Raw genomic sequence first — 23,009 nt, 5'->3', positions numbered from 1 at the left:
CTTGCTAACGTGATAATTCAGCGCCGTGTTTCTTAAAAATTTGACACAAACGTCAACTGATACACAAAGATAAAATTAAAATAAAATTTTGTGCTCAAAGGTCGCTATGACCATAAAGTTGAGAAATTGTGTGCTAGTTATATCAAAAAAACGTAAACTAATGATGCCCTTTCTGACCACAATACAGCGCCATAACTTAGCAGGGCCACATTTAAAGATAATGGTAATGATTAAAACATTAATCACGGTTCCTTCAAGGGATTTTCTAGGACTTTCCAGGACCAATTCTCCTCAAATTCAAGGACCGAATGTGCCGACGCAGCTTAATAAGAGCGTCTTCGCCCCCTGATGGCGTCCATCTTTTATTGATTTGCAGAAATGCTCTGCGTCTGGACAAGTGATTGTCCTTGGGATCTTGGACAAACTCTTGCAAACTTTTCTTTGGTGAGACAGAGATCTTGGAATTTGCATTTCCCAGGCATCACGTTGGAACAGTAGGTGGCGTCGTAACAAACCAGGGAGACGTTGACCTAAATATCAACTTCTTTCTTGCACGAAATTCAATCAAGCACTTTGAATGATCCTTGTCTATTTAGGTGGACGATTTACACAAACTTTCAAGGATTTCAAGGACCGGTGAGAACCCTGATACAGAAAAACCTATCCAGTCACTTTCCACCTCCGTCTACAGCTGTCAGCGTGGCAACAAACGCCAGCGCGGTCGCGTTGCTTCGTACCAGGATGCAGCTCTGGGGAATGTTTTTTACGTCACTACCTTATTAATCAGTGCCTTCGTCGACGACCTTACTCTAGTACGAGAATCACAGGGACAGACGTCGGGAGCGGCACCGTCGTGTGCTTATATTTCGCATTATAACCTACATACATGTATGTTATTTTCATATACAGCGGTAAACAGCAGTGTTTGGTCGAGACGACGCTTTGCGGAGCAGCGAGACACATGTGGATGAGGGTGTAAGGCATGGTTGGCGGTTCTGGACAGACGAGGAGAGATCTGGACTAAAAAGGACCCTTTTTTTTTTTTCTTCGTCCCCTCTATATATAATATCTGTGCTTTGAGTCCGGCTCATGTGTACAACCTGCTGCGCATGCTCGATCGCAGCATCAGCGTACACTCGTGAGGAACCTCGGGGCTTTCGATCATGCGCTGCCAAAGCTGCTGCTCCTCCCCGAATGAGTCCATCCAGTCGACGTCGTTGTTGTAGCTTTTGCCTTCGGGGGAGACAAACAAATGGTTTAGATCCGTCGTTCTAAAAATAGAAGAACTAGGTACCGCTCATAGGACAGATATTTCACGTAGTTCTGTTTGCGTTAAAGCTTTCACAAAGGGGAATTTCAAAGTAGTTTTCCTTTCTCCTTTAACAACTTTTAATCATTTACTCATCGAGAACATATGGACCAAGTTTGATGTGGCTAGCTAACGTGCTAGGACGAGTTTGTTCAAATGCGTAGACTAGCGGTTTTTGTTCAAGTCATGTTTACATGCCGTTTACCAGTTAGCTCCGTTAGCTAGGTTAGCTCCTTTAGCGCCGTTTTTTGTTTTTCCAAAATGGCTGACTTCTGGGTGGGCGGAGCTAATGGAAGTACATTGGAATTTTGTTCGGAATCATGAGAGCAACAAGTGTACCAACTTGGACACGATAGAAAAATCCAACATTTTGAATTTAACGCAATTTTGGCCATTTTTTCTTGCGTCAAAAATTCCCCAAAAATTCCGCAAGAAACTTTGGAGTAAGCCCTTAAAAGCAAAAATATTAAACGTAGAATATGCAGCATTTTACTTGAAAACAAAGTCGAGAAGTGTTTCTGTAACTTGCAGAAACACTGCCATCTGCTGGTATTTGCTGTTTTTTCTTTGTTTTAGGACAAAAAAAGAGCAAATACATCAGGTTACAGGTATCAGAATAAAATAAAAACGGCATTTCCGATTTTCCTCCACGTACCACCAGAGGAAGCTCCGCGTACCGCAGTTTGAGAACCCTGGGCTAACTGTGACTCACCTGTACCGGCGCCGAGTCTGACTCCTCCCAGGAAGACGTTGCTGCCCATGGTCTCTTTGTCCCACACGGTGAGCTCCAGGCAGACGCTGTTGAGGTCTCCGGGCTGAAGACCGCAGTAGGTGAAGGTGTGGTTCCACTGAGGGTTCACGGTGCGCCGCTCCACCGCCGTCTTGTGCTTGGTCGACTTGTTGTTGTCAGGAAGCAGGTACCTGGGATGACAAGAAAAGCAATTTTTTTTTTTTTTTTTAAACTTTATTTCCATGTCTTTGTGACATCGCACGTTTTGGAACATTTGCGGAACATCTCACCCTTTCACAAACGGATCAGAAATCCCTCCGGACTTGACGGCAGTTAGGCTTTTGGCTCCTTTAACCAGCAGCTCCACCATTCCGCCTTTAGGGAGCGTGAAGTTGCTCGACCTCTTGCTTTTCAGGAAGCTTTTCTTCACTGAGAAGTGACGGGAAACACACACACACACACACACACACACACACACACACACACTCGATCAACATGAGTACATAACGTCATTAGAAACACAAGAAAAACAAACACGCCTGCTTTACGCACATGGTAATGATGTGAGCTCATGTTTAAACAACAACATACAAACACTCAGGTTCCTAAGAGGTACAGTCAATACTTAAAAAGAATGGAAATGTATTCATTTATGTCATTTCTCTTTAGTATAATACATGAGAAATGCATGTATAATGTTTATTAGTAACGCTAAACTTTAGGCAGATGCGCAGTACACAGGTACGCTGGTTATTTGTAGCGCTGCTCTTTTCCTTTAATAAACAGAGCGCTCCAGTTAGACTGTAGGCGCGCTAACGGCGCTAAAGGAGCTAACGCAGCTAACAGGTAAACAGTTACTTTAGAGAATTATTTTAACAATCGGGAGTCACTTAAACATGACGTCAGGCACGTCTTTTTCTGGTCGTGGAAACCAACGCGCGTTATCGTTGACGCCGCTAACGCCGTTAACGTGCCCAACGCTAGTTTATTCTTTTAAAAGTGATCAGTTTTTGTTTTTTTTAACTAAAACTACTACTAATAATAATAAAATAATACTAATACTTCTCTTTTCATAACAGACAATTGAAATCTAAGAATGTATAGTTTAAAGTTTAACGCGTCAACGTTAACGCGCGTCAACGTTAACGCACGTTAACGCATGACACGTTTCCATGAAAACTGACGGAAAAAGACGCGCATGACATCATGTTTATGTGACGTCAAGTTTACATGCCATTTACCAGTTAGCTCCGTTAGCTCCTTTAGCGCCGTTAGCGCGCCTACAGTGGAACTCGAGCGGTCTGTTTATTATTATTTATTTATACGAAAAGAGCAGCGCTACAAATAACCAGCGTACCTGTGTACTGCGTATGTGTGCCTCTGTTTTTAAAGTTTAGCATTACTAGCATGACAATCCAGAGTCATGTAAACATGACGTCACGCGGCGGTTAGTCGCCATGGAAACGCGTTGTGCACCAACGTTGACGCGAAATAACTATTTAAACACTAATTAAATAAAATCTGCCTCTGTATATACATATTTTGATTCAGCTAGCCTGGAACCTCGACAGAGCAGGTACTACAAAAGAATACCAGGTATCACCGCGATTGGAAAAGTAAAAAAAAACGAGTAGAGTCGAGCCGTGCTGGAACTGTGTTGTGGAAAATCGCTGATATATCAGGGTATGAACGTACCTTGCACTTGGTCCAGAGGCGGCGCGAGACTCTTCTCCGCAGGGATGTACTTCAACACGACGGTCAGTTCTCCTTTATACTGCACTGTGGTGTCGATGCTGCTCTCCACCTACACACACACACACACACACACTCTGACACACACTTCTTCTTCTTCTTCTTCTTCTTGTTATGCGTAACACTTGATTTGCGGATAACTACCTTTGGCTGCAGAGCGTACCACTCCTCCATCTGGGAATCCAGGTCGCAGTTGTCGAACGCCAGCTCCACTTCCCCCAGGAAGTTGTTGTGTCCGAACCTGTCGTGGTGCCACACGGAGACCTGCAGGGTCCGGGTCTCCAGCTGCGAGTGGCTGATGACGTACTGGAGCGCGTGAGGAACGGGGAAATACGTTTATTTAGTTCATCAATAAAAATGGCTTAAATGATGAGGAACATTTGCAAAAACCTACACAGCAAAAATAACAACTTCATGGCAGGCAAAGCAAACACAAGAAAACAATAAAAGAGCCAAAAAAACAAGCAAAAGAACAATAAAAGCAAAACAGGGATAATTGAAACATCAAGAAATTTGTTGTAATGTTTCAACTTTTGTTAAAAAAAAGAAAAATCAAAAAAAGAATGTTTGGGCAACATCTAAAACATCTAAAACATGGCATGGCCGCGTTCCGTGAGGACCAGGGTTGGGAAACACTGTATTAAAGCATATTTTTCAAGCTTTCTGCCTCAGTTACCACATTCACAGCCCAAAATACTGAAACTCCATTGTATTAAAGTATAGTAATTCGAATATATACCTGTATATTTACCTGATTGGCTAAAAGAAACTCTTTGGTGGGCCACAAGGCCCACTTTGGGCAGCCCTAATTTAACTATTCACCCAAATAAGGATTTGAGACGATCTGCAATGTTTTTGAAGCTCTTTTAAGACGTACATGATTTGGCGTTGATGAATGATTCGTCTTATTTTACTCAGATTATGCCGTTTTTCCCAGTACTCAGACACTGACCCTCAGGTTCTCGTTGAACACCGGGTTGATGGTGTTGGCCTTCACCCTCGTCTTCCTCTTGCTCTGTCGCGTCGTGTCGGGCAGCAGGTAAGTCTTCACGTAGCTGCGAGACGCAGAAAACACAGCATTTATACTGATAATAGTTTTATGTTTTTTTATTGTCAAAACAACAGAAAATAGTGCCAAACGTTTGTATTAACCATTTTATGCCACAATAAGACATTAAATCTGTCATTTTATGTGCAGGAAACAGGATTTTTCAGTCTGAATTAAGCAACTGCACATTTTTATGTGAACCTCCGAACAATATATATATAAATATTTAATGTTATTTTAGTATTTTACAGTCTGTTCTATTGCCATTTTGTCTTGGAATTTTTATTTTTTTATATACTTGTCCACCTTTGAATTTCCTCAGTGTGGAGTTTCACTTTTTACTCTTATTTTGAAATTTACTGTTATTTAAAATTATTTTAATGTGTTTTTATTGTTTCATTTGAACAGTACATGGTTAAAAGGGCTGCAAAGTGCAATAAAAATAAATTAAATTCAGGCAGTAAAAACATTAAAAGCTCAAATGTTAAGGACTTAAAATGTTAGCATAATATCATAATTGTGTTGTTTTTGTCGTCTGTTATTTGCGAGCAGAATTATTCCATTCTAAATCAAATCTTTAATAACTTTAACGTAGTATTACACAACAAAAACGCGTCTAAGAACTCTTTCGATGTGATACTGGTGTAAAGTGTGCGTGCGCTGGCTCTTACGCGTCGGTGCGTTGCCTCCTCTCGTCTCCGGTTGCCAGATTGTGGCACTCTTTGACGTGGACGTTGAGCGCGCCCGTCTTGTAGCTGTAGTTGATGTTGAGCAGGATCTCGCCGCTCACCCTGGCGTTGCCGTAGTCACCGGTGTCGCTGTACATGCTCATCATGCTGTTGATGCTGCTCTGTTAGAGCGTCAGAGAAGCACACAACGGGGTTAAAAGGACGAATAAAGGAGTTTGAGGAAATAATACGGTGGTCATTTGCACCTTTAATGAAGAATGGAATGGATTTAAATGGCTGATCCTTTTGTGTTAAAAAGTGTTATTTTTTTGTGTATTTTATTGTGGAAAAATAAATCAAATTAGACTCAAATATGTCCGTTAACGCTGAGATTTTAGAGAAACTTCCTGAAGCTTTCTGTGGATAAAGACAATAAACATTTAATGACATAATGACGCCCAAACAAGGCTGTCTTTGTCTAGTAGAATAGTAATTGTATTAATTAAAGGCGCCATATGTAAGAATGTGGCCAAAACGGTTACTGCATTCAAATTCAAAATACCGAGTTTTTCTATGTTTCGTTTTCTGACGTAACTGGCAACCCGTGGTTGCTCGGCAGCTGAGACTCTACTGACTGCAATGATTGGTAGACGGCGGTGGGTGGCGCCACATGCAAAAACATGATTTCAAAACATAAACATGATTTGCAGTCTGCAAAATATTTTTTTTTAATGCAAATATTTTGTCTGTACTGTTGTTGTTGGTGAGTTCAGTTTGTTATATGAACATTATTCCTGAGTCTCTGTGACATATTAGGAGGATTTTATTCTTTAGATTTATTACATAATGCACCTTTAAAATTCGAAAATCTTAAAATACAGTATATTATTTTACTTACAAAGTCTATTGTAGAACACCAAAACAATTAAATTAATCCTAAAAGGCTGCATTTTAACAAAAAAATAAAGAATAAAACACTTTTGCTAAAAAATGTGAAAAGATGCATAATATCAAATTTTATGATAAAATAATCAAATACGCCTCTTTTTTCAGCCTCTTAATATGCTAGATCTTTTAAAACTGTAATAATAATAATAGGTAAACATGTAATCTGTGCACGGTGTGTTAGATTAAAACATTAATTCACTCATACGTCGCCTAAGTCACATTATAGCCCCAATATCCTCTACGATTATGGTGCAGAAAGCAACAATACATCATTTTTGGGGGAAGTTACAGCGTATAAAACATGCAACAGAGCTTCAGTATTTCTCTCAGGTGATGCACGTACACTGTTTCTTGTATAAATGCGAGGGTTAAAGGGTGAAATGGAAAATGAGCGACTGCTGCATCAATTATTTTTCTTCCACCTTCTGGTCTGAAACAGCTTTGAGACGATGACGTTTAACAGTTAAAAAAAAACAACAACTCCTCTTCTTGTTGTTGCCAAAAAAACAAAGATAATCACAGTCTCCAGGTCGAAGCCACAGCTTCAAACAAAATCACAAGTGAAGAAGAAGAAGAGGGAAAATATAATTGCACGGCTACAATTATGACTTATTTTCTTCTTTTTGCTCTTATTTATACCCCTCCTCCTGAATGCACACCATTTGTGCCCTCTAGTGGTACGTATACCTGTATTGCACCCTTGAAAATGTGATTTTTAAATGCTGCACGTAACGAGAAGAAACGAAGAAGTAAGAACTACGTGGACATTTTAAGCCGTTTCAAGTAATCCGTAGATTTAAAGGCGCCATATGTAAGAATGTGGCCAAAAACGGTTACTACACCCAAATTCAAAACACTGAGGTCTTTTGAGGTTTCCTTTTCTCCGCCATTGTAGCTCAGACCTAACTGGCAACCCGTGGGTTGCTCGGCAGCGGAGACTCTACTGACTGCAATGATTGCTAGACAAAGGTAGGTGGCGCCACATGCCAAAACATGATTTTAAAAACATAAACATGATTTGCAGTCTGCAAAATATTTTTTTTTAATGCAAATATTCTGGCTGTACTGTTGTTGTTGGTGAGTTCAGTTTGTTATATGAACATTATTCCTGAGTCTCTGTGACATATTAGGAGGATTTTACGGCCAGTTGCTTTAGATCTATTACATAATGCACCTTTAAATAAAGGAACAAGAAAAAACGGGGAGTTTATAATCCAAAGAATAAATAGGTGATGCATAAAAAAACACACACTGTGACTGAGGAGAGGAACTCGCTCATCACGTCAGGATTAAAAGACTTGGAAAAACAACAAAAAATAACAATGTCAGAGACAACATTGTAATTAAACGTGAAACTGCTGCTGCTGCAGGAAGGACGACGTGTAACTGCTTTTAAATCAGCTGCTAATGATAAAACCCGTCCAGGGGAAACAGAAGTTAAAAAAAAAAAAAAACGAAACAAAATTGATCCTCGCTTTGCTCCTGTGTTTGTGTGTTTTACTGGAAAGTGTAACTCGTTTATTTCCTGCAGGCGGCCACTGGGATTTAAACGTGACTGGTTTGGACTTAATGGAAACAGACGGAATGAGCACAAACACGAACATACAGGAACGGTCAGGCCAAATGTTATATATGTATATATACTGTGTATATATATATATATATATATACACTGTATATATGGCTTGTAACGTGGAAGAGGTGGAGACTTACAGTCTCAGCGTCCGAGTCGAGGACATTCAGGTAACCCCACTTTCTCTCAGAGCCAGGAGTGGAAGACTGGAGATAGAAAGAGAGAGTAAGGAAGGAAAGGAAGGAAGGAAGGAAAGGAAAAAAGGGAGTGACATCTGAGCTCTCTGATGTGTTAGTGATAGAGGCAGACCCCGAGCAACAGAACCCCCCATCCTCCACCCCACCAGCCCCCGAGGAGAAGCCGCAAAAGCAGCACAGCCCCAGAAACCACATTACACCACGGTTGCCATGGTGATTATCGGATGGAACCGAGAGAGAGAGAGAGAGAGAGAGAGAGAGAGAGAGAGAGAGAGAGAGAGAGAGAGATTACAACTCATCTGGAATCAGCTGTGAAATCAACACACTGGACCCACACGTACATACAAGAGTGAAAGAAAGAAAGAAGGAAGTATAGAGAGATGGATCGTTTACCCCCGATATCAAAATTTGACTTTTTCCGATAAATATTCATTTTAGCTTCAGGCAACAAAACTGAGGATCAGTACCCGGGGATGGAAGACGTTTCACGTTCGTTATCAGGGAGGCTGAGACCTGGACGACTGAGAATCTTCACAGACTTGAGATTTCGGGTTGATCCTTTTCTAGTTTCCAGCTTTTCAGAGATACGAGTACAAACATGAATGATGAGTTTGGTCATTTTCGGAACGTTCTGCAACCAGGCTACTCTTGGACATATCAATTTCCCTCTCAATGGAAACACATTTTTTGAAATGTGACATCATGAAACTGGCCTTTGAGATCATTAACTCTCCAGGAAAATGTTTTACTTGATCTTGTTCTTAAGGTTCAAAGCAGAAACTACATTTTCCAGAAACTTCTATTCAAATGGAATTCTTTATGTAGCCAGCGGAGACGCCCCCTGGTGGCTATTTAATGTGGTTTTTACTTCCAATTTGGCGTCCTCATGAGAACCAGAAAACTTTATATACGTTTGATTTTCTGTAAAGTCTTATGCACTCTTTGAAATAAAGGTGCAAAGTAGAACCATATAAGGTTCTTCGGCTTGTGCTCATAGGAGAACCCTTTTTGATTCCACCTGGAACCCTTTTGGAGGGTTCCAACAAGAACCCTTTTGAAACCCTTTATTCAGGAAAGGGGTTTTAAAGGGTTCTCTTTAAAAGAGAGACATTCTCCTTCACTTTTGCTGCTCTCCTTCTGTCAGACATCACCCCCAACACTCGTGTCCCTTCATCTTGCGTTCCAGATGTAGTTGCAAGTGGGAATTTCCGAGTTCCCAATTGGAAGTTTTAAGTAGAATGCCCCCTGAAGTTAGATTTCCAACTCGGAAAGTTGGCGCAACCTCACAAACCCTCTCATCAGCAGAAAACACAACTTTCCCATTACATCATTACATCTGGCTTCAATGTTTGAGTGTGCAAATTACGCTCTAGAGCATTGTTAGCGGTATGTATTGCTAACAGCGACTAGTCAAATATGCGTTTGGCATTGTTATTTTTGCCTCCTCTTTTCCCAGACCATGACTCAACGATGCATTTCTGTCGCTCTCGTTCAATTCAGCAGTAAAAACTGAATCAGTGCAACGCAAGTAAAAGGTGCCTCTAAAGCTGGAGATACGCGATCTAACAGATGGAGGACATTGCACTAGAGTCGATGACACTGACGCCACTTCAGTGGCGCTTTCATCATCATCCACACAAAGCACCGCAGTGACATGAATCATGTAAGTGGGCAGAGGATATTAGAGCGCCGTTCAACAACAGATTTATTTGCATAAAAAAAATCCCCCTACACTTCCTTTCCACGTCCATTTATACGACACCAGCAGCAGGACGGTGACGCCTGCTCTGAGATGACATAACAAATGTGACGGGACGCTCCGTCTGTCTTTTCTGTTTACCTATGCACTTACACTCACATTACACGCTCGCACACACACAGACAGTGAGACAAACACAGAGCGCTGACGACAGAAGAAAGTGCGATACATGGTGTATTACGTATTGCGTTACGTAGCGCGTTACATAGCCTATGTAGTGTGTTACGCAGTGCGCTACGTAGTGCGTTACGTAGCCTATAAAGTGTGTTCCGTAGTGTGGTACATGGTGCGTTACGTAGCCTATGTAGTGTGTTACGTAGTGCGATACATGGTGCGTTACGTATTGCGTTACGTGGCGCGTTATATAGCCTATGTAGTGTATTACGTAGTGCGCTTTGAAGCCTGTTACATAGCCTATGTAGTGCAATACATGGTGCGTTACGTAGCCTATGTAGTGTGTTTCGTAGCCTTTGTAGCGTGTTACGTAGTGCGATACATGGTGCGTTACGTAGCCATGTAGTGTGTTACGTAGTACCTTATGTAGCCTGTTACATAGCCTACGTAGTGCGTTACGTAGTGCGATACATGGTGCGTTACGTAGCCTATGTAGTGTGGTTCGTAGCCTATGTAGTGTGTTACGTAGTGCGATACATGGTGCGTTACGTAGCCATGTAGTGAGTTACGTAGTGCGATACATGGTGCGTCACGTAGCCTATGTAGTGTGGTTCGTAGCCTATGTAGTGTGTTACGTAGTGCGATACATGGTGCGTTACGTAGCCATGTAGTGAGTTACGTAGTGCAATACATGGTGCGTCACGTAGCCTATGTAGTGTGGTTCGTAGCCTATGTAGTGTGTTACGTAGTGCGATACATGGTGCGTTACGTAGCCATGTAGTGTGTTACGTAGCACCTTATGTAGCCTGTTACATAGCCTATGTAGTGAGTTACACAGTGCGATACATGGTGCGTTACGTAGCCTATGTAGTGTGGTACGTAGCCTATGTAGTGTGTTACGTAGTGCGATACATGGTGTGTTACGTAGCCATGTAGTGTGTTACCTAGTACCTTATGTAGCCTGTCACATAGCCTATGTAGTGAGTTACGTAGTGCGATACATGGTGCGTTACGTAGCCCGTTACATAGCCTATGTTGTGCGCTACGTCGCCATGTAGTGTGTTTTGTAGCGCGATACAAAGTGTATTACGTAGTACGTTACGTAGCCCGGTAATGTTTTGACTTATGGGGAGACAAATTTATGCTCTGACAACTTTAAAAAAAAGTATATTTTATACATAAAAAAAAACTACCGGCATGCCAAACTGAAAACTGCCTGATACTAACACACTAAAATGATGTGTATCGCCCCCTAGAGGAACGGAGGTGGATTTACTTTGTTGACTAAGTTGAGTGCATGAAATTGTGAAGTAAGACAATCGTCTAGGCCATTTGAATAACTGGATTTTCAGTCAGGCTAAGTTGTAGTTGTCTGTGGGGGGTTTGTTCTTCCATGTCAGAGTGTGAACATTACGTGTAAAAAGGTCCGTAGTATTGCAAAAGACAACACTTTACATTAAAGTACGGTAACAATAATGGTAATAGTGTGATAATAACTTTTGATGACGGAGAATATTATCAGAACACCATCTTATTTCTCATGCAACTTCCAGCTCGGCAATAACAGTTAAATGAACCCTGCAGTATTTACACTATATTAGCATTTATTTGGAGTCTATCTAGTATCTAGGTCAAGTTTCAGATAATACTACTACACTACTACACTGTTATTCACCAGCTATTATCTAACCGTGTGCGTGACTATTGTTTAAGTCCAATGAATGTTTTTGTTCTCGTATATAAAGCGATAAAATTTCCCCAATATCGCATGACAAAACAACACAGGCTTCTACGTGTTGCTCTGTGTTGAACAAGCGCTTGTGACAACTCCACAGCTCACGCTTTGTTGACACTGTCAACCCCAGAGCACACAGTCCTGACTCATACTTCAGGTGAGGCCACACACACACACTGTACACACGGTGTCCGTGTTTGTGCTTTCCGTGAGCATACAATGACTTCCCAGAATGCAAGTCTCCTATTCGTGTTTGTGCTGTGGCTTTGTTTGCAGGGGGGGGCGTTACCGTTGACACGGCGTTGCTGAGACTCCGCCGCACGTTCTTGCTGTGAGCGGACAACAGCGCGTCGATGTCCTCCTCCGCGTCGTCCTCGGAAAACTCCTGCGGATGAAAGTATTCCGATTTAATCAAAGGAAAGAGAGAGAGAGAGAGAGAGAGAGAGAGAGAGAGAGAGAGAGGGGAAGAGACGACATCTGGGAAGTGCGGGTTTGTGTGTGGGTGGATTATTCAGCCGGCGTCCATTAATTTAATCTGACAAGTCAGGACACAGCATGGTAATTTGTTTATCACGAACAAAAAAAACACAAACCGTCATTAGGTTTACAGTTAGATTATTAGCGTTAATGAGGGAGTGCTTTAATTTCCTGGGTTCTCCGACTCTGTGTTTGTGCTCCTGAGCTGCGAGCGCAAACACATACCGAGTAAACACAAAAGACGTAGGCAGTCCGACAGTGACCGCCGCGTCCCTCCACCTGTTTACGGCCTGCGGCCGTTGCACCTCGTGCTCTTTAAAAGTGAGCTCTGAGGGGAAATTAACATTCAAGTCCACGTCTACTGACGCTCAAACGCAGATGCGGGAGCTCGATGTGGACACGCAGGAGAGTGTAGTAGCCGTGCGGAGCGGGAAAAAATCGAACTGTCTCTGCACGTTTCACACTCAAACATTCCCGCTGTAATTGGGTTTGAAGGGAAGGACTGGTGCTGCTTACCGTGTCATTGAGTCCGGGCACCGATCGGCTTCTGAGACTCAGGGCTTCCTCACTGCTGGGTTCAGAACCGGGAACTGACAAGTCCATTTCTGAGCGACTGTGATCTGGTGCAGGGAGAGAAGAGAGAGAAGAATAAATGTGTGTAATAATGATGATAATAATAATAACATCAAATTCAATTTTATATGCACGTAAAATGCAAGTCACGCATCTCAGTGTGTTTAAGAAGTCCTCTAAATCAGTACTTTTTGTATATGGACCCACTTCTGAAGACGAAAGAATGACAATATAAAGGAGCTAATTTCCTCCTTTCAATATTTATTTGACTACACAAACCAGCCATTTCCATATGATGTAACGCGCTACGGTACTAGGTAACCCCCGCTACGTAGCGCAATACGACACTATGAACACACTACGGTACTACGTAACGTGATACGGCACTGCGTAACATGCTATGTACTCGCTATCTACACACTACGGCACTATGTAACCCGCTACGTCACTACGTAACACGCTGCGGCACTTTGTTATGCGCTACGCAACACACTACGTAACGCTCTACGTAACACACTACGTAACGCGCTACGCAACACACTACGTAACTCGCTATGCAACACACTACGTAACGCGATACACAACACACTACGTAACTCGCTATGCAACACACTACGTAACTCGCTATGCAACACACTACGTAACACACTACGTAACACACTGCGTAACGTGCTACGTAACACTACGTGATGCGCGCAACACGCTACGGCACTACATAACCTGCTACGTACGCGCTACTTAACAGGTTACGTCCCTACGTAATCTGCTACGTACGCGCTGTATGTACTACGTAACGCGCTACGTAATGCACTACTCAATATCTACACACTACGGCACTACGTAACGCGCTACAGCACTATCGGTGGCCGTCAGACCGTCGACGTCACATTTCAGTATCGGCTCAGCTCGTTTGAAACCTCGCCAGAGGACGTACTGAAAAAAGCAACGGGTACCAGGTAACTATCACTAATTGAAAGAGCCGTGATAGAACTCTATAATGGAAAAGTGATAAGTACATGAACAGTACATGAAAACTAACACAAGGAATAATAATGTGAAAAACCAGGCTTAATTATCTCTTTGGCCACTGCACAGTTGTTGCAGCAGTGGCGCCTGTGATGTTTTATTTATTTTTTGATGCTCTCTTTTTCTCCATCTCCTGCTTCTCGCTAACGAAGCGCTGTGGTAATCATCAGCCACCATCGCCCAATGCTGCTCTCTGATTGGCCGTTGGTGACTGCAATCGTCGAAATTTCCAACATGCTGAAAACGTTCCAGCGTGGCACAAACAGCATGAGATTACAGCACGAGCTGAAAATTGTACAAGCGATAGTGGGGATTAAGTGGAATTACAGAAAACAACTATTGACATTCTACAGCAGCGTCTTTCCAGTTAATGACACTAAGCAGGGCCACTTACTCACTTCTTAGCAGCTGCTACCTGCCAAGATAAAGAGTCTGAGACGGAGACAAACTGCAGGTGATTATACTTTTAAAAAATGGAGTGTGCGGCCGAGAGTGATGGCGAGCGTAAGTCAACGCTGTAATTCGTGCAGACCTGACATCTGGAGGACGAAACAATTTTGTCTCTTACAAGACACTTAGCCGTCTGTGTGTGTGTGAGCGCAGTGTTTCTGCACCACTCTGATTATTCTGTCTCACGTCACCTCTCATGCGAAAGCGCTGCCTCTAGCACATTTGTCAAACTGTGACTCGGGGAAACTGAAATGTTTGTGTGAGAGCTGCGAAGCTGTGAGACAGCAGGCGCCAAGTTGTTTCATTGGTGGTGGGAAAGAAAGAAGAAGCTCGGGTTGTGAGGACCAGGGTTTCCCACACCATCAAATAATTCAAGGGCTTTTTAAAGACTTTTTAAAGGAACAATTCCCTCAAGTTCAAGGACTGAATGAAAAAAATTAAGATGGGAGGGCAACTTGTTAGAGATGCTTCACCCATGACGTCTGCTTTTATTGATTTGCAGCGAGCTCTGCATCTGGACAGGTGATTGTCCTTGGGGTCTTGGACAAAGTCAGTCTTTGTCATTTCCTTAGGTGAGCCTCATTGGCTCCGTCTTGCTCGCTCATTGTTTTTGCATGGAATCTCACGTCAACGGCGGAGACAGAATCGACCGAGCCAGAGTAAAGGAAAGAAAATACCTTATCACGAAGCCAACAGAGCAAAGAACTTGGTGACTTTGTCATCGTATTTGGCAACTTTTTCGGCACTACATACACGCTGTGTAACGCGATACGGCACTACGTAACACGCCACAGCACTACGCAGCACGCTACTGAACTACGTAACTCGCTATGGCACTAAGTAATGCACTATGTAAGCGATATCTACACACTACGGCACTACGCAATGCGCTAGGTACTCGCTATCTACACACTACGTAACGCGATAAGTACTCGCCATCTACACACTACGGCACTAGGTAACGCGCTACGGCACTACGTAACGTGCTATGTACTCGATATCTACACACTACCGCACTACGTAACGCGCTAGGTACTCGCTATCTACACACTACGTAACGCGATATGTAACTCGCGATGTACTCGCCATCTACACACTACAGCACTATGTAACTCGCTACGGCACTACGTAACGTGCTATGTACTCGATATCTACACACTACCGCACTACGTAACGCGCTAGGTACTCGCTATCTACACACTACGTAACGCGATAAGTACTCGCTATCTACACACTACGGCACTACGTAACGCGATATGTAACTCGCTATCTACACACTACGGCACTATGTAACGCGCTACGGCACTACGTAACGTGCTATGTACTCGATATCTAGACAATACGGCACTACGTAACGCGATATGTAACTCGCTATCTACACACTACGGCACTATGTAACGCGCTACGGCACTACGTAACGTGCTATGTACTCGATATCTACACAATACGGCACTACGTAACGCACTATGTAACTCGCTATCTACACACTACGGCACTACGTAACGCACTACGGCACTACGTAGCGCGATATGTAACTCGCTATCTACACACTACGGCACTATGTAACGCGCTACGGCACTACGTAACGCGCTATGTAACTCGCTATCTACACACTACGGCACTATGTAACGGGCTATGTACTCGCTATCTACACACTACGGCACTACGTAATGTGCTACGGCACTACGCAACGCGCTACGGCACTACGCAACACGCTACGGCACTACGTAACGCGCTAGGTACTCGATATCTACACACTACAGCCCTACACAACGCGCTACATACTTGCCATCTACACACTACGGCACTATGCAACGCGTTACAGCACTACGTAACGAGCTATGTACTCGCTATCTACACACTGCGGCACTATGTAACGCGCTACGGCACTACGTAACGTGCTATGTACTCGATATCTAGACAATACGGCACTACGTAACGCGATATGTAACTCGCTATCTACACACTACGGCACTATGTAACGCGCTACGGCACTACGTAACGTGCTATGTACTCGATATCTACACAATACGGCACTACGTAACGCACTATGTAACTCGCTATCTACACACTACGGCACTACGTAACGCACTACGGCACTACGTAGCGCGATATGTAACTCGCTATCTACACACTACGGCACTATGTAACGCGCTACGGCACTACGTAACGCGCTATGTAACTCGCTATCTACACACTACGGCACTATGTAACGGGCTATGTACTCGCTATCTACACACTACGGCACTACGTAATGTGCTACGGCACTACGCAACGCGCTACGGCACTACGCAACACGCTACGGCACTACGTAACGCGCTAGGTACTCGATATCTACACACTACAGCCCTACACAACGCGCTACATACTTGCCATCTACACACTACGGCACTATGCAACGCGTTACAGCACTACGTAACGAGCTATGTACTCGCTATCTACACACTGCGGCACTATGTAACATAGCGCATTACGTAACGCGCTACGGCACTACGTTACGTGCTACGGCACTAAGTAGCTCGCTATGTACTCGCTATCTACACTACTTAGCGCACTACGTTTCAATACAACTGACTAGCAGCAAATCGAGCAACTCTTTGACATAATCCTGGCTACTTTACGATGAAGGAAGTTGTCCGGTTTACATAAATATCAACTTAACTTCTTTTCTGCACACTTTCAATGACCGCATTTCTATTCCCCCCCCCCCCCAAATTCACAAACTTTCAAGGATTCCAAGGACCCACGGGAGCCCTGGAGGACGTTTTACCTGACGAGACGGTCGACGCCCGTGACACAGAAATGACCGGCGTGCCAGAGTTGGTCCTGTGGCGACCAGCTCTCTTCTCAGATGTGCTGTCACTGGAGTGTAAACTGGCGACGCTTTCAGCTCCATCAGGCTGTTAGCAAACACAAACCCCCGCCATGCCCAAAAAAATATTAATTTACATTAACATGATCTCCATCACTGTTCTTCTGTGTGTGTGTGTGTGTGTATGATTTGCTGACCCTGACCCTCCGGCCGTTGCTGGATGTGGACGATCTGTCCGGGGTTTGCGATCGTAGGTTGTTGAGCAGGGTCGGCGTCCCCGATGACTCCTGGGCCACGACGCCTCCTCTGGAACACAGACAGGGATCGGTTTAAAGGTCCAGTTTCCAGATTTGTTTCTAATGAGGGCCCGAGCTACGAATGCTAGGGGCCCGAAACTCTACTCTATAGTGCCCCCCTGAGGTGAAACCTGGATGGAGCACGCCAAGATTAAGTTGCTCCGAATTTCATGAAACTTGGTGGGAACCTTTAATAGCCAAAGACAGACAAAAAAGTACATTGAGACCATGGCCTCAACTCAACAGGAAGTCGGCCATTTTGGAATTTGCCGTCCATCTTGGATATTTAGCATATGGACAACTTGTACCAGCTTCCATTATCATTTATGAAATAATAGTAATGGTGATGTTTTTATTGAGTGTAGGATCAAGTGAATGTATGAATTAACCCCATTACCAATGAATACACTACCATGTTTTTAATGTCAAAGTTTATCCTATTTTAATGAACCAACTATAGAACTTTTGAGTTTTTTTTCCCCCTTTTAGCTTTTATTGAAGGTTTTCCTTTAAATAAGTGTACATTAACAAATAAATAAATATATGGCAATGTGTCCATGTTCATATTAAATATTGTCCATTTGATCAATTTTTCTTCCTGCTAAGAAATCAAAAAAAAACTGAATGACAGTCGGACAATAATTGCAATAAAACACATGTCAGTATTGGCAGAGACGCTCAGAGATGAATAACATCGCCTCGGGCCATCTGTCATGTATGAAACAAGTGCATCTGTCCGTGCTCATGTGATGGCAGGAGCTCAGAACACGGAGCCATGATCCTAAAATGTGACTATTTAAATAAACACAACAATTCAAACGCTCCTTCGCCCCCTTATCTTCTCTCCTATAACTCTGGTTATAATGGCGTTTTTTCCTCTCTCCTTATAATAATTGTTCAGGTCTCGACCTCGCCACGTGAAGTGCCTTGAGATAATTGAATAAATTGAGAGTGGACGTAGACCTGTTTGAACGCGGACTCGGAGCCGAGCGAGCGCTCCGGACACTCTGCGCGTCTCCGTCCGAGGCAGATTTGACGCTCGCGGCGTCCACTCCATTTCCGGCCTTCAAGGCGAGTCGGTTTCCCTTCTTATCCACCTTCATCCTTCTACACACACACACACACACAGAGAAATCAGTCAGCAGGCATCACTCACACACACTAAAACAGCTGCTTCTTTATCAGATTTCATCTGCTTTTAGTCCATTTAGCTTCTTTTTTCACCCCCCTGAAACGCCGTGATGCCTTCAGGGGCCATTAGAGTACAGCCAAGATGTGCTGATATTAACCGGCACAATTCAATTACTGCTGTGCTGCCTTTTTTTTTTACAAATGTATTTTTTTTTTTTTTTAAAAGCACTCAGGGTCTCAGAAATCAAATGAGTGTCTACGTCTTCTCTGAAGCCTTTTGTGCTGAAGTGAACCTTCAACACACTGCAGGTGAGTTTACGCTGCGTTCACTCTCGCGTTTGCCTTTTTCCACCATCGTGACATCGTTTACTAAAAGTAAACAGAGGCGAGTGTATACAGCGCAGTGTTTGCACGAACAAAGACGACACGACTCGCTCACCGCTTCCTCTTGGCGTCGTCCACAGAGCTGAGCGCCGTGCTCCTGCTGGATCTCGGGGAGTCGGACGTCTCCCGCTCGGCGTTGGCCAAGAGGTTCTCTGACGAGGATTTGGCCGTGACTTTTGATGAAAGCGAGACAAAACAAAAAAATCCAATGAATGCAATCATTATATTGCACGCTGCATTCACAGAGCACACTTCCACTGTCCAGATTTATCGGAGACTACGTCCAGAATTCGGCAGTGGAGAGGACAGAAATGGGACGTCAGATGTCCAACTCAGTTTCCAGATTTATTTCTAATTAGGGCCCAAGCTACGAATGCTAGGGGCCGAAACTCTATAGTGCCCCCCTGAGGTGAAACCTGGATCGAGCACGCCAAGATTAAGTTGCTCCGAATTTCATGAAACTTGGTGGGAACCTTTAATAGCCCAAGACGAACAAAAAAGTACATCGAGACCATGGCCTCGACTCAACAGGAAGTCGGCCATTTTGAATTTGCCATCCATCTTGGATATTTATCGTATGGACAGAAAAAATGGGACACACTTTGGCAGTGGAGAGGGCGGAAATGGCAGGTTTTTTTTTTAACGGTACGTCAGACGTCAAACTCACTGATCGGGCTGCTCATGATTGTCTGTTTGATCACGTCAGTGCACGGACCCCCCTGATCGAAGCGTTTGGACCGTTCCTCCAGGAACCACTCTCCTGTCACCACCTTCAGCTCCCTGCAGACACACAGGTGGGCGGAGTTACAGCAAAAATAAAACATAATGTAAGATTCACATCAATCTGTACGTAAGAACTGTATGTAAGAGTTCAGACTAGTGATTAAAATTACGTTTGCTGCCAGTTGTCATGGCGACACCACAACTAGGGTTAGGGTTACAAATGGGACACGCCTCATTTTCAAATCAGTCTTCAATTGGTGTTAGTCCTTTAATATCTTTCGAAAAAACAACATTTTCCTGAGCTAATTAGCATAGCAAATAAAAAAAAAATCATTAAAAAAAGATGCTGCAGAACAGAATTTTTGTTTTCCCCCTTCAGGCTTTTGGAGACGTTCCAGCTGTGGTGTCATTTGCCATCTAATCCAAACCATCTGGACCCACTCGTCTTCCACTAAAACACCGAACAATGATTTCAGGTTTCCCCCCGCGGGCTGCGTCGCACTTACGAGATCTTGGCACAAACGTTGCACTTCCACTGGCGGCCTTTGGGGTTGGGGATGCGGCACTCGTTGCAGACGCGCAGCTGACACTCCTCGCACAGATCGCCGCGGTCGAAGATCAGGCCAAAGGTTTTCAAGCAGCGAGCGCACTCTCGCTCCCCGAGGTCCTCGAGCCGACGGGTGCCTTTTCGCCTGATCTCGAGGAGCTCATTTTTCAGCTTCCTGCAAATCGAAATTCAACTGATTTTAGCCACTGCACAAAATACTTAGTTGTAAGACATGTTTGCTGCTTCATCTCACTGGAAAATAAAGTTTGTAACCTCGCTCAATACCCACATACCCAAAGTCCAGAGAGAAAGATAGCGATTTTACATCAGAGCGGGAAGGACTTGTTGATCCACTGCTGCCTCCATCCAGTTTTTTTTTTTTTTAACTTCAGGGTGTGAAATCCTTTAGTTAAACTTTACTTAAATTACACAAACTTACCAAACAATGCAGCAGTCGACCAGAAGCTGTGTTTCCCCACAAGCTAAAAAATGCAGCTTTTCTCTATGGAATTCAGTTTGCAGTCAGGAAAAAAATGCTCTCTAACTGTGAGTGAATCAAGCAAAGACAATCTTAGGATAACATAGACTCAAGCCTGCACCACAGTTTGAGGATTTGGGAGACGGCTTTTCAATGTTCTAATCCTGAGAAAACACAAACTAGACCGTGCGGTCAAGACGCAGGACAACGCGATTTAGGGAGGAGATTCCAGGGACTTGGGATCTCACAGAAACTAGTCAAAAAAATTCAAAAGTACGCAGATGACGTTACAATTGCATCTCTATTACACTACAGGATAATTTGGCCAAATAATCTGTTCAAATCAATCTAAAATCAGAAGGTACCCATGATCTGGCCAATTATCTTCTCGTGTGGTTTTAATCTGACGAGCGTTAAGTGGCCTCACCGTATCCTCTTCTCCTCCCGTTTCCTCAGCTTCTCGTCTTTCTGCAGCACCTTCAAGATCATTTCTCGCTCATGTTCCAGCAGAAAGGCGAGGTTCAGATCCTCCATGGCCTCCTCCTCCATTGTTAGACTCCGACAATCACAACTGACCAGCGACAGTGGTGTAACATGAGGGGGGAAAACTACATTATGACCACGAGGCGCTCCAGTTTCTCTTCGGCTAACGGTTGGGCGGCTGTTGTTCTTTTAGTGTAAACATAGCCAGAACATCCCAGTGTTGACTCCACCAATCTTCCGATTCTGAAGAAACCTGACCAGAGGTGACCCCCGTTCAGGGACCTAGAAAAGATCACACAGACATGACGAAAAGTTGGTAAATTACATCCAAATACAACAGTAAACAGAAGGTGCTATATTTAAAAACCTAAACAAACCTATCACCGTGAAACAAACGGAGAATTATTCATTAATATTCAACATTCACAATAAGCATCAACAGGGGGACGGTGCAGAAACAGCTGCAGCTTGATTGTTCCTTCTCTTCCCCGTTGTTTGCTATAGAAGGGGGTGGTGAGTAAATGTTGAGGAGTAAATCTTTTTGGAATATTTGGTTTCATGAGCCCATACAACATTCAGCCCCAGTTAAAACCAACCATCCATCCATTCATCTTCTACCGCTTTATCTTCCATTCCTCCAGAATGTGACATATTCAGTGCAGGGATCACGTGACGTACTCTAAGTGGATATATTTTAAAATAAAAAAAAGATCGGTATTAAAATGATGCTCCTAATGAGTCCTGGATTCCGTCCAGAATGCAACATCCAGCACAAATTAGGACCTAATTGCCAGTAGCGACCAGGTTAACACTGGGGAAAAAGTAAACACAGATAATGATTTGCAAGAATAAAACCAGGGAAGCAAAAGTGACTGTAGTGATGTTTGGCAGCTCCACAGCTGCTTAATAGCCTCCTGATTAAGCTTAAAGTCTGACATTCACCATCCACATTTCTCAGCTTCCATTAGCACAAGCTCCATCGCCCCACGATACACTCAAACAAGACTTGTACTAATTACCTGCACACCTGCATGACACAACCGTTGCTACATCAGCTTCATCTGGTAGATGCTTCTCCGTCAGCCATTATTCTTAGTCTTTGGGGACGAAAATGTCTGTCCATTAGCTGCTGAAAACGGCTGCTAAATGAGATAGTTAGTTATTCACAGACACTGGGTTGTGAGATTATTGATTTGGATGCTAAAATGCTAAAAAGTGTAGGTTATTTTTCAGCCTTTTACTGAAAGCTCCGGTATCGCCCTCTCTGGACTTTTAAGTAATTACACTGCCAGTGTTTCTACATTATTTTCCACACACACAGTGTTTTTTTTGTCTAAAGGCCCTGGTATCAATCGTCTTAAGTCCCTGGTATCAATCATCTAAAGGCCCTGGTATCAATCGTCTTAAGGCCCTGGTATTAATCGTCTTAGGGCCCTGGTATCAATCGTCTTAAGGCCCTGGTATCAATCGTCTTAGGGCCCTGGTATCAATCGTCTTAAGTCCCGGGTATCAATCGTCTTAAGGCCCGGGTATCAATCGTCTTAAGGCCTGGGTATCAAGCGTCTTAAGGCCCTGGTATCATTTGTCTTAGGGCCCTGGTATTAATCGTCTTAGGGCCCTGGTATCAAGCATCTTAAGGCCCTGGTATTAATCGTCTTAGGGCCCTGGTATCAAGCATCTTAAGGCTCTGGTATCAATCGTCGTAGTGCCCTGGTATCAATAGTCTTAGTGCCCGGGTATAAATCATCTTAAGGCCCTGGTATCAATCGTCGTAGTGCCCTGGTATCAATAGTCTT

At 43.6% G+C, this 23,009-nt stretch overlaps 1 protein-coding gene across 1 annotated transcript in view; it reads right to left on the bottom strand.

Annotated features, from left to right (window-relative positions):
* Positions 1-210: 210 nt before the first annotated feature.
* The window catches only part of sytl5 (synaptotagmin-like 5), a 43,345-nt gene continuing 20,546 nt past the window's right edge, over positions 211-23,009 (bottom strand). The window contains exons 2-18 of the mRNA XM_083902918.1: positions 21,158-21,495; positions 20,212-20,427; positions 19,650-19,762; positions 19,038-19,155; positions 18,431-18,574; positions 17,369-17,477; positions 17,130-17,259; positions 12,827-12,930; positions 12,123-12,218; positions 8,169-8,234; positions 5,511-5,689; positions 4,744-4,846; positions 3,936-4,097; positions 3,735-3,843; positions 2,330-2,468; positions 2,022-2,230; positions 211-1,233 (exon numbers count right to left, since the gene is read on the bottom strand). Of these exons, the coding sequence (XP_083759044.1) occupies positions 1,088-1,233; positions 2,022-2,230; positions 2,330-2,468; positions 3,735-3,843; positions 3,936-4,097; positions 4,744-4,846; positions 5,511-5,689; positions 8,169-8,234; positions 12,123-12,218; positions 12,827-12,930; positions 17,130-17,259; positions 17,369-17,477; positions 18,431-18,574; positions 19,038-19,155; positions 19,650-19,762; positions 20,212-20,427; positions 21,158-21,279 (2,265 nt within the window). The 5' untranslated portion in view covers positions 21,280-21,495 and the 3' untranslated portion in view covers positions 211-1,087. The remainder of the gene's footprint in view (positions 1,234-2,021; positions 2,231-2,329; positions 2,469-3,734; positions 3,844-3,935; positions 4,098-4,743; positions 4,847-5,510; positions 5,690-8,168; positions 8,235-12,122; positions 12,219-12,826; positions 12,931-17,129; positions 17,260-17,368; positions 17,478-18,430; positions 18,575-19,037; positions 19,156-19,649; positions 19,763-20,211; positions 20,428-21,157; positions 21,496-23,009) is intronic.

The sequence above is a fragment of the Microchirus variegatus genome (assembly GCF_963457635.1).
Source record: "Microchirus variegatus genome assembly, chromosome: 16".
Lineage (NCBI taxonomy): Eukaryota > Metazoa > Chordata > Actinopteri > Pleuronectiformes > Soleidae > Microchirus > Microchirus variegatus.
The sequence above is the reverse complement of the archived record's forward strand: the minus strand, read 5'-3'. Positions and strand labels throughout refer to the sequence as shown.